Genomic DNA, 12,548 nt, shown 5'->3' with positions numbered 1-12,548 from the left:
AACTGAACGGACAGACAGACTTCCTCTAAATGAATTTCGTTCAAAATTCGATAGAAATCTAAAAATTTGCTGCATGGACAGTATATCGAATTTTACTTGTCAAGCCCAGAGCGTTTTTAAATAATAGTATTCAGAGATAAATGGATTTTTTTTTTTTTTTTTGCTAAGATTTGTGAAAAATTTTTGAAATGAATTTTTTACAATATTTTTTCTTTCTATACTTCATATGTATAAGAAAGGGAAAAAAAAGAAGAAATTTCATGAATTAGAAATTACTAAGTCTGCAGTGTGTGTTTTCACTGAATTACTCAATTACTTAAATTATATTAACAATTTAATTGTAACATATGAAAAATATTAACTATTCATTTAGTAAGTTGTGTCACATACTATTTTACAGGTCTTGTAAAATAATAATTTTTAATTATTTATTTGAAGTTTCTTTCTTTCTTTTACTAAATATAAGTATTTCATAATTTTAGTAATTTTTTTCTCGATATATGTATTAAAAATAAATAGAAATATTTATATTTTGAAAAAGTAAACATCAAAATGAGGCAAACTTTTTCAAATTATTGAAGAAGTTTCTAAATCTTAGTTTCCTACTTTTTTTCTTGCCAGCCTTAAAATGCTAATTTGCGATATTTTCACTAGATTCCATTTTACACTCAGTTTGAGAAAAGTTACGCTCCCACAAGCATTTAGATTAATATCTCTATGTCATTATTTCTAAAACATCTGATATGAAAAATAATCGTAGAAAACTTATGTCTGGTTATTCGTTGAAATCTTCCGAACAACCTTATCAGTCCTTTGATAGATTACCAAACACTTATAAAAAAAGGTTCGACTTTTGTTATCGTTTTTATTATACTTATGTTTGGAAGACATACGCATAGGGGAGTGGCAGAGCGGAAGCGTGTGCAGAATAGAAAGGATTAAAAGTAAATCTTGAGCAAAATTAACAAGCTGCTCATCGGTTACCTGTCTTGAGGTGCAAAGGTGAGAGTCAATTTACTTACTTCTGTTAAATCGTGTCAGTTTGAATCATTTAATGGTACCGGTAATCATACTTATTGGTGAAACCATAATAACTTCATTGCTAAATATATGTAGACTAACTGATGTATCCGGCTCTGTTCGGTATTAAAATACTTTTATGCGTAATATTTTAACGTTGAAGCTACTTTTGTACAGAATATTATAACAAAATAATACCTTTTATCATCTGAAATGTGTATTAATTAAAATGATAATAATGCTTAAAACAAACGATTTTTAAAAACCGCTTATAGCTAATTTGTGCATTAATTAAAATGATAATAACGCTTGAAACAAACGATTTTTAAAAACCGCTTATAGCTAATTTGTGCATTAATTAAAATGATAATAACGCTTGAAACAAACGATTTTTAAAAACCGCTTATAGCTAATCTGTGCATTAATTAAAATGATAATAAAGCTTGAAACAAACGATTTTTAAAAACCGCTTATAGCTCATTTGTGCATTAATTAAAATGATAATAACGCTTGAAACAAAAGACTTTTAAAACTCCTTATAGCTGATTTTCGCCATATTTGTTATATAAATGTCTGAGATTTTGATCGTAAATATTGAAATTTAAATGAAAGTTTTTAGTGAATGTTTCGAGACAGTTAATAAATAGTTACTTTTTCATTAATAAAAAGCGTGAAATATATATCGTCTGCTTTGAAACTTTTCTTTTGGTATTCTTCCAGAATTCTGCTAATCTGTTCTGACAACAATTTTTCTTATATATATTTGCTCTTCAATAATAAGAAAATAGTTATAAATTATGTTTAAAATTAAAAATCGTCTGCATTCCCCTCCGCCAATTATTTATCTAAATTTGAAAAATTAGTTAAAAAAAGTATTGCTCTAAGAGGAAATTGTTATTATTAAACAGATAAAATTTTGTATTTTAAGATAGTGTGAAAATATTTGTTGTGAAAATTTTTTTTCAAATGTTACTGAGGACAAATAATAAAGCCTCAGTTATTTCTAATCAAAACAGTATTTTATTGACCTTTTCACATAGACTAATTGACAATATTCTTTCTCTTGTGTTATATAATAAATCTACAAAATTAGTTTAGATTCGGCGCAGTTGTTTAGATGGAAATGTAGTGTGTGTGTGTGTGTATATATATATATACACACAATGACTTTTATTTAAAATGAAATAATATGTACATTATTATTTTTAAAATTTTAAATGAGTTTAATTGCCTTTTTCATACCGCTGTTTTGATGCTACTTAAATGATTATCTTATCTATATGGATGATATAACATGATTAAAAAATATTCTATATGAATTCAAATTTAGAATCTTTTGTGCATTTACATTTGTACAGTTACAAAATGTGCAAAGCAATTCTTTTTCTTATGGATGCATTTTTTTAAAAATTTGTGCATTTTTTTTCATTGATAATACTTATATTCTTTGATATTAACATTTTATTCTGCTTCTTGTAATAGCATCTAAATTAGACTTTTTAAAATCATTTTTTAATTCTTAATTTTACAATAGGTAATTTACGGTTCATTTAATGCAGATTGTGATTCTTTCTAGTTTTAAATAATATTTACAAACAAAATAAAATATTAAAATTAATTATAAACAATATTCCTAATCCTAACAATATTTCATGAAAATGTTTTGTACATCTGGTTAATCTAGTTTTTAAAAAAAAAAAACCACTCTTTTGGTATTATATTTTTTGTAAACAGAATTATTTAAGCATGAAATTTTAAAAAAAAATCAACTTTGATGAGTAGCAGTACGCGAGTCTGTCATCTTGCTTGAAAACAAAAATGAAGTGCTATTCGTCGATTTTTTGCAAATTTTTTCTAGAAATTCATTAGAAAGTATGTATACATTATAATGTAACTGAACAGAGAAGTTGAACACATAATAAATATTTGAAATCACGGCTAGATTTTAATGAAAGAAAAAAACGAGAAACTATATACAAGAACATTTGAAACCATTTTTTTTTACTTTAATTGTTATATTGTATAATTAATTAAGATTGTTATAACAATGGTATTCAATTAATGAAATAAAATGCATTGTATTGGCGTATCTGTAAGCAAGGCAAAAATATTCATTTTTCAAACAAAGGTCTTATATCTGAAAAATCTATATTTCATAATTCAAGCCATTGACTTGGAGATGTTGTAAATATGATTTTGAGTAATGAAATCCGATAACGAATTTTTGCAAGTAGAAGGTGCCAACATAGGTTTAAACATTTTCTAATTTATTGAAAATCGTTTTTTTGTGTGTGTGTTTATATTAAAATCCTTCATCTTCATTAGCTCTATTAGCATAAAGCTACGTTATATTAAACTGACTTATGGAATTAGAAATAGAATTTATTCTATGTTAGCTGTCTTTGACGACCGGCTGGATTTGCCAAGAATAATAATTGTGTTTAATTTCAATTAAATTTCTCGTGGTGTCTCTAATTATCTTAATTTGATATAAAATCGTGACAGACATTAAAGCCGTGTTATTTTAATGTACTTGTTTTGATTCTTACGATTCTTTAAGAACCTTCTTAATGATATCAAGCTTCACGACATCATAGTGCTTTTAAAAAAGTAATTGTGTGGATAAAATATCTTCTATTTGCTTGTTATCTTTCCCGCTATTACATTTTCACTTTCTTGTTCTTCTAAGAAATTATGCAGATAATAAGCAAAACTTTTATTTAGCTTTTTATAACAGAAGAAAATGTTTCTGTTAAATATTTAAGGAAACAATGAAAACAATGTTGATTTCTTTTCAATTATAAACATTATTAAATATTATGCAAAATTCTTTTTTTAAAGAAATAGTTAAAGTAAAGGATTGCATAGTAATTAAGTTGAAATTTATAAAAAATAATTTTTTGAATCTTAAAAATACGTGAAAGTTATTTTTTTAGCAATAATATTTTTGGAAATTATGGTGAAATCTCGTTTGATTTTTGTTTGGTTAAAATTTCGATTGAAATTTTAAAAAAGAAATGTGTTCTGAGTTGTTTTTAGTTTTTAATCTCCAAAATGTATAAATGAAAAAATATGGTAGTTTCTCCCTGTAGACCGACAACTATTAGATATACCCAACTACATTTCTTCTTTATTATTAGTAGAGACAGAAATATTATTCTGTATTTACTACATAGTTTATAAATATACATATTGATATTTAGGCTAACATTATAAGATTTGGGCCTAAATGCGCTGTAAATATTCTCATAAGTCTTAAAAACTTTCCACTGAATTTTCGTCATCTGAGCATTTAATAATATATTATTGTAAAGTCAGAAATTAGAAAATGTTTTCGAACGAAAATTTTCTAAAATTTCGCATAAGAGTAAAAAGTCAAAAGAAAATCCCCCCCCCCTTCTCTTGTTCAAATGCAGTTATATTGAATATGTGCTTGTGAGTACATAATGTCATTTTTTTCTGTGATCTTCAGTTTCAAAAGCTTTCCCGATTTTAGATAATGTCTTGAAACGTCCGGCTTTTGTTTCTTAGTAAAACGACCATATTGGAAACACACAGACATACACAAAAAAAAGAAGAAGAAAAAAGATTAAAATGATTTAATTAAAAATAACTTCAGAAAAATTTTCTCTTCACCTTTCTTAACAATTTTAAATATTAACGTATTCGCCAGAAATATTGAAATATTGATTTTGTTTGGTTTCAGTTATATTTATTATATCTAATCAGATGTACATGCCTTCATTGTTTAATAAGTTTTCTTTTTCATAAAAACTTTTAAATATCAAACTGTGGTTTAACTATCGTTTCCTTTAATAATCTTTCACCTATTGTACTCATTGTTTGGATGAGAGTCTCTAATGATATCAAGTAACTGCCCACGTCATCTAGTTTTGTGTTGCCATTTCCACTTTCGTATTCCTCATACAAAATACGCATTTGATTTCAACATTAAAACTGTGTGATACATTTTACATTCAATATCAGGTTAGCTGTAGATAAAAATATGCAAATAAAACATTTAAAGATTAGTATCTATAAACTTTGAATTTATTGGAAATATTTGATAGCTGATGTGCTCTGTGTTACCTGGGATTAAAATATTTGTATGCTTAATATTTTAAAGGTGAAAATTACTTTTTATTAAATATTATAATTCACATTTTTTTTTATCGTCTGAAGAGCGTTTTAATTAAAGTAATAAATACCAAAAGAAACAGACGATTTTAAAATGCTGCCATTAGTTATTTTTCTGTCTAACTTTGATATTATTTTCAGTTGCAATATTATTTATTTATTTCTTCGTAATTAAATATGACTAGAATTTTTGACAGATTTTTTTAATCTAATTGGATAAACTTTAGAATTTTTTTGAAGTCAATAAAAATATTATCAAAAAGTGTTTTTTATAAAACTAAACAAAAATGTCAAGTAGAGTAGTTCAAAGTGTCTTTTCATAGTACAGAATATCTATAAATTCATTTCAAAATCGCCTGTATATGTTGAAATTTATTAAATTTTGAAAAACTGATAAAAATTAGATGAAAATTTTTATGAAATGAAACCGTATGATTAAAACGGTATTAATTTGAATTTTTATATAGAAAAAATATTTCTTCTAGAATAGTTTGATCTCAAACTACTGCGGAAAAATATTAAAATGCTGATAAAATTAAGAAAATTATCGGAAGACAACATAACTGGTGTTACTGAAAAGATAAACTTTGAATTTTAACATGTGTAAATTATTATTTACCATTATATTTTCGAAAGTTGTCGTTATAAAACAAAAATAGCACCACTTTTTAATTGATTAAAGTTATAAGCTTGAATAAAATTTCTATATTCATAATTAAACTTTTCAATGTGTGAATTAGTAGAAAATTCGAACTATTTATATATTCACACATTAAAAACATAAAACACATAGACTTTTCATGCCAACTTGAATAACTGAAGATCAAATGACTTGAATTGTAGATAATTAATATACACAAACAATATAAAGACAATATGCACTTTAGCTTTTATTATTTATTGTCATTGGAAACCATATACTATATTCATCTCGGACTAAGTGAAAGGCTGATTCATTATAATGAAAATTACTTTAATGTGTTTATATGTCAATTTCCTTGTGTAATTTTTCATTCAACTGCTCTGTTTTTTTAATTGTTTAGAAGTTTTTTTTAAAAAAAATCTGTATAAAAAAATTGATTTTACAATCACTTTCCCTTACTGGAGTGATCTACTAGATAGAAATTCAGAAAATTGTCCTTCTTTTATTTACGCGTAATTTCCAAACTGCTCAATTCTCGTTACTGCAAATAAAATCTTAAATTATTTATAGTATTCTATTCTATCGCCAGAGCATCTCTCCCTCCCCTCCTCAGATGAATTATGTAGGGACAAATGATAAAACATAGCTACGTTTAACTACAGTGATTAAATATGTACGAATCTTTGCTGAATTTTTGATAAAGGCTTTTAAACAAGAATTTTTTTAATTTAAATTTTATCAATTTAATTAAATTATTAATATTGATTTAATTAATAAAAAATTAATTATATCAATTTTATTATTTTATTATTTTTATCACTATTTAAAAATAATCGAAATTCAGTGAGTTATATAATTAATAAAACCACTCTAGAAATGTATCAATCCATAAACTAGTAATAGAAATAATAACTGAAAATTTGGTTGCTTTTATACAGCTTTTTCCTGATTTTTTTTAACAAAAGTTCTAAAAATTGGCATTTTAAATCTTTTTTATTTCTTGTAATCATTTTAGCCAATTTTACCCTCTCCCCACACATTACCACTAATATAAACAATTTAAGAGGATAAAGTTTTCTATTAGTAACTATTAGTAACTAGTCAATCTATTAGTAACTATTGTCATGACAATATTAATTCTGTTAATAATTTCAATACTATTATGACAATGTCATAATGGTATTGAAGCTAGGTCAATTTGAGCCAAAACTAGTCTTGTAAGATGAATTTCAGATGTATAGAGACTATAAAAATTAGTTTCTTACTCCCAGACTCGCAAAGCATGAAAAATAAAGCTTTAATGAAAATTTCGGAAGTTCTCCATTAAATGCCAGGTGATGTCATTCAGCTGCAACTTTAGTACATGACAGATTGCATTAAATAAACAGAGTCTCGCAGCTGAACTTCTCTATATTAAGAGTTGAATGAAATCCGGCCTTTATGTTGAGGGTTGGTTTTACACATCGTGTGGCTTCAATCTTTACCTTAATTTTTCGCCTTTTTTAACACATTTACCGACATAATATTTAAACAAAATTTATTCCTTACCATACCTTTTGTTTTTTCTTTCTTACTTTTTCGTATATGAAGTGTAAAAGGAATATTGTAATTGTCAAAAGAATTCGAACTCAAGATTTTGACGAATCCCCACGTTTCAGACCTCTGTAAATAAAAATAATAATAATAATAATAAAAAACATTTTTTTGAAATTATGTCTTTTTGTCTTTCTGTGAACTCAACAAATCAAAAATGCTTTGACCAAGACAGATAAAATTTGTAGAATTTTACGAATCTTTTTATGGAATCTATTCACTGGAAGTTTGTCTGAGTGTCTATTAATATAAATGGGCATGATAATTGCAAAATGTAGAGAATTGGATGAATACAATACAGTTAATAGGTTTAGTATCAAAATGTTGATTTATTTTCAATTTTGTACCACGTCTATCAAAGATAATCGTCTGCTGATTTTATGTATTCAAATGAAATACTTAAAAACGCAGACTTATATAATTGAAATATGGTATGCAATCTTTTTACTGCAATTGAAAATCCGGGTCAAATATTGATTTCAATTATTAGAAAAGTAGTGTGAGATGCATATTATACTATGAAGAACAAAATGCTCACTTGTCAGATTCTGTTATTCTTATTAAAAGTACATGCGTTGACATACGTTTCACATGTGTTGCTTCCCATCTGGATTGTCGCGGTTTCCGATTCCTTTCTAATAAAATTATAATCACTCCTGGGTTTCATGGCCTTACTCAAGGTACACAGTTTTTTACGATAAGCGGTAGGGTGGAGTGAAATATTTACTAGGCGGTACGCATGAAATTGAAATTACGCATCTATTGAAATCACTCCCTCTGGATATTTTCTTTTATTCGCATTAAATATGTAAATTACAAAATGTATGCATTACATTTAAACTAATCTTGTACGATATTTCTTTAAGTTTTCTCTTGTTCCCCCCCCCTCTCTCTAAGTAAATGTAGGTTTAAGTGTGATACTCAAATCTGACTGTAAATGGAAGATATATTATCTAAAATAGTTTTAATTAAAAGGTAGAGGATGTTCACAATATTTAGGACAAGAAAACAATTAAATAAATTGAAAAGGATTGAAGAAGGCTAAATGCCTTTTACACAAATAAAAAAACAACAGGCATCACGCCTCCAATATTGCATAGCGTCGACACCTTCAAACTTTTTTCTTTTCTGTCTAGTTACCCATCGCGTGAGAAGATATAGGCGCCATGACTTCATTCTGCATGTTGCCATCATATGGAATATATATATATATATATATATATATATATATATATATATATATCTTATTTTCTGAACCAAATCTCACATTCCTAACAGACACTCTAAAGAATTGGTGAATCTGCAATTCTCATGCTCCATGTTTAAATATAAAATTCCCTATTTCTATGACATATCTTCCAATGATACCTAAGATTCTCTTACTCTAATCGACAAACCCCCCGGAGGGGGCTCCCCGAAAAGAGGATGAGATGCTTCAGGTATGGTGGTTGGTTCCCGTCACCTTGGTGGGTATACAAAAAGGGGGGGGGATCTGGCTCCTTCCATCGATGAGGGACGTATTTCCTTCAGGAAGGGTTGTACCGTAGTCGGTGATGGCCCTTAGGACTCAACCACAGTTCCCGCCAGTGTTGCTGTTGCGGCGGTCCGGTCATTCAGTTTTCTTTATCCGTGTGCCTTCGGGTGGGTCGGAGAGTCAGTGTATGACTACCCTAATCGACACGTATCAAAGATTTCTTCTTAGCCACTCATTTGAAAAGCTGTGATACGCACAAGAAAAAAAAAACAGTAAGCAAACAAACAAACCTATATATTTCCTTTTCTAATATGTATTTTATATATATATATATATATATATATATATATATATATATATATATATATATATATATATATATATATATATATATATATATATATATATATATACATAATATGTAAATGTGACGTGACACAAAATAAGCATGCGTCAAAGAAAGAATAAAATTTGGAAATATTATATATGTCCCTTTCTATACCTCACACCTGTTACTCGGACATTTATCTAATTTGATAATTTCACCTATGTTATTTCAATAAAGAAGGGTAATCTAATAAGGAGGTAAGTGTGAATCACAGGTGATTCATGCGGCAACCTGAAAAAAAAAAACATGACGTATTGAAAATAACAAACCCAACCGTCTCTAAAAAAATTTATAAAAATCTCATTAAGAGAAATTATCAATGTAATTAAATTCAATAAACACTTTTCTTAATAAGCGCTTCTCTTCTGAATGTTCTTTAAATTACAGTTTAAAATCTATCAGATGGGATTGGACTCAATTGTATAATTATGTCCAATTATTTTTTTCACTAAATATTTTCGTCTTCAACAGGTGACTCAGAATGCGACAGAAGCTCGAAGATGGGGTAAAAAGTTATCGCCCTCATCCACGGTACCAGAAAGTATTTCTTCAATCATGCACTGTTATGATCATCGTGTGCATTGTGTGCTACACATACGTGCATTTCGATGGGCAAGACAGAGTACCGAACAGCTTTAGCCGGTGGAATGTTAGACAAGTTCTTCAGAATGCATTCAATAGGTTACAGTCACAGAAAATTGTCAGGTAAGGATATTGTTATAAAATTGTAGCAATGAGCGAGCCTGTATTCATGCAAAACGAAACTGCAGCACTTCCCTATTTTTTTTTTTTTTCAAATATGAATTAAATCAATAATTTGGTTAATTTTTTTACATAATATTTAAATTTATCAACAATCTTTGCTAGTTACTTACCAGTGATTTCAATTCCCAGAAGAAAATTGTGATTGAAAACTTTTACTTTTATAAATTTTTCTTTTAAATAATGCGTTTTTCATTGTAGAGTGAAGAAAAAAGTACTGCATTTTCTATCAATGGTAATTTGCTTCCTTTGCGCAGGCGCAGTAATAAAGTGTATCCTTTTCCCCCACGTTTCTGAAAAGGGAAGGAAAAAGGTGGAAATTTTTTATGGTGGAAAATTTTTTCATAAAGCCAAAACTTGAAATTAGGTAGAAAAATAAAAGATAATTCGTGGTGAATAGATAAAATGGAAAATAATTTTTTATTGCACTTAATTTCGAATTAAACTTTTAAGAATTGCAGATTATTGTTTATTGTTTGTTAGAAATCGCACAAACTTCCGACACTTCAAACCGACTCTTTCAAATTTCACGATTCCAATATTCTTTCTGTCCTGCTCTATCTAGGTTCGTGATTCGTAATTTTTTTTTATTAATAATAAGTCAATCCTTGTGCACCACAAAGTACAGCACAAGGCTTACAGAGGTAAGTTGAAACAACTACATACATAGAAAAAAAATATGTACATATAAAAATAAGGAAAAAAACAACAGGAAAAATAAACAACAAAACTAATTAAAAAATGAAGCAGCAAAGGCAATAAATTTACAGAATGAGAAAAAAGCCATTTTGTTGTCGACCAAAACATGCAGCGGAGGTGGAAACTTAATATTACAGGCATCTAGATCCACAATAAAATCTCTTCTCCCTTCAGTAAGTTTGGAGCAATCAAAAAGCAAGTGTTCGACATTTTGAACTCCACCCACGCTGCAAGAGCACAGATCAGTGTTCGATAATCCAAATTTCTTGAGATAGTAATTGAAATTACCGTGTCCAGTAAGAAATTTTGTTAAGTGAAAATCACTGAAAAAATGCTTGTTATTCAACCTTTGAGAAATTGTGGGGAAAAATAATTTGGTTAAAGAGGCAGTTGACGAATTTTGGTACAGCTCGTTCCATAAGAGAATGGTGTTTTTGTGATTCTCATTACGAATGTGAGATTTGGGAATGCACATAGGATCAATGATGTTTAGTTTTGTAGCTTGCTTTGCAAGCCAATCGGCTCTTTCATTCCCTAAAATGCCAGAATGACCTCGGACATGAGAAAAACAAACGCTAATTCCTCTTGCTTTAAGCTCGTAAAGAGTGATGTGAAAATTCACTACAATTTTGTTGCAGGAAGAAACATTACTAAGCAAAAATAAGGATGAGAGAGAATCAGTACAAATAAGGAAACTAGATGACAGAGTACAGTGGTTTACGATCCATTTGAGCGAGTTACTGAGGCACAGCAATTCTGCTTGGAACACACTACACTCATCGGGAATTCTAAACATAAAGTGTTCCATTTCAACTGCGTCTTGAAACACAACAAAAGCAAGTCCAACACGGTAGTTAAGTTTACTGCCATCAGTAAAACACACTACAGGAAAATTGCTAAGAACATTGTCCTTATAATCGATAATTTCGATAGGAATGCGTTCAGCAGGATGTGGAAGATTGGAAAAGGACACTTTGGAATCTTGTGTAATTTTTATAACGTTATCTTTGAAATCTTTATTTTGAAGGACGAAAAGGTCAATTGGGGGAAACCCCGAAATGACAAAGCAGGCTTCGTAGCTTACAGTTCTGTAGCCACGTATAACTCTAAGTAAAATTCTTCTTTGAATTCTACGAAGATTTCGACAGTTAATCTTTTTTTTCAAAGCATTACCCCAAACCCTAGAGGCATAGCAGACAAAAGGAACAATTCCCTGTTTGTAGATCATGCCAATAACGTTGGATTTCAATCCAAAGGTGTTGCAAGAGACACGATTAAGTCCTTTCAGAATGTTTTCACATTTTTTGGAAAGATATAAAATATGATTTTTCCAACAGAATTTGTCATCAAGCATTACCCCTAGGTATTTGATTTCATTTACCATTTCAAGTCGTATGTTGTCAAAAAATAGTTGTTTGCTAGAAAAGTCCACGTTCTTTTTCTTAATAGCCATAACCTTTGATTTATTCGGGTTGAATTCCATTTTGAAATCTCTTGCCCAGTTTAAAATATCATCCAATGTGCTTTGAGCAAGTTCAAAAATATCATCAAGACATTTTCCCTGAAAGCAGATGAGCAGATCGTCCGCGAAGGCTATGGTTTCACATCCTGTGATCTTCGAAAGTCTGTTCATGATTCGTAATTTAGAAGGAGTTTTGAATGTACCTAACTTCTTTGAAAATAATAATAATAATTGCATTCCTTTTTAAATATCAGAACATACCTCTATATTAAATAGAACAGAATAATAGTGTATCTTTCATCTCGGCTATTCACTGACGATAACAGAGCATGAGCTTCGTTTTCAGACTTTAAAAACAATAAAGCTGAGA

General features: G+C 28.6%; 1 protein-coding gene across 2 annotated transcripts in view; it reads left to right on the top strand.

Moving 5' to 3' along the window:
- Nucleotides 1-12,548, top strand: part of LOC129971138 (alpha-(1,3)-fucosyltransferase C-like) — a 48,671-nt gene that overhangs the window by 28,209 nt on the left and 7,914 nt on the right. Inside the window, exons 1-2 of one of the 2 annotated variants that reach the window (XM_056084633.1) lie at nt 881-1,002; nt 9,727-9,960. In XM_056084633.1, coding sequence (XP_055940608.1) covers nt 9,737-9,960 — 224 coding nt within the window. In that variant the 5' untranslated portion in view covers nt 881-1,002; nt 9,727-9,736. Of the gene's footprint in view, nt 1-880; nt 1,003-9,726; nt 9,961-12,548 lie in introns of those variants that run through there. The other variant, XM_056084632.1, reaches the window with a different exon arrangement.

This window comes from Argiope bruennichi, chromosome 6, assembly GCF_947563725.1.
Source record: "Argiope bruennichi chromosome 6, qqArgBrue1.1, whole genome shotgun sequence".
Classification (NCBI taxonomy): Eukaryota; Metazoa; Arthropoda; class Arachnida; order Araneae; family Araneidae; genus Argiope; species Argiope bruennichi.
The sequence above is the reverse complement of the archived record's forward strand: the minus strand, read 5'-3'. Positions and strand labels throughout refer to the sequence as shown.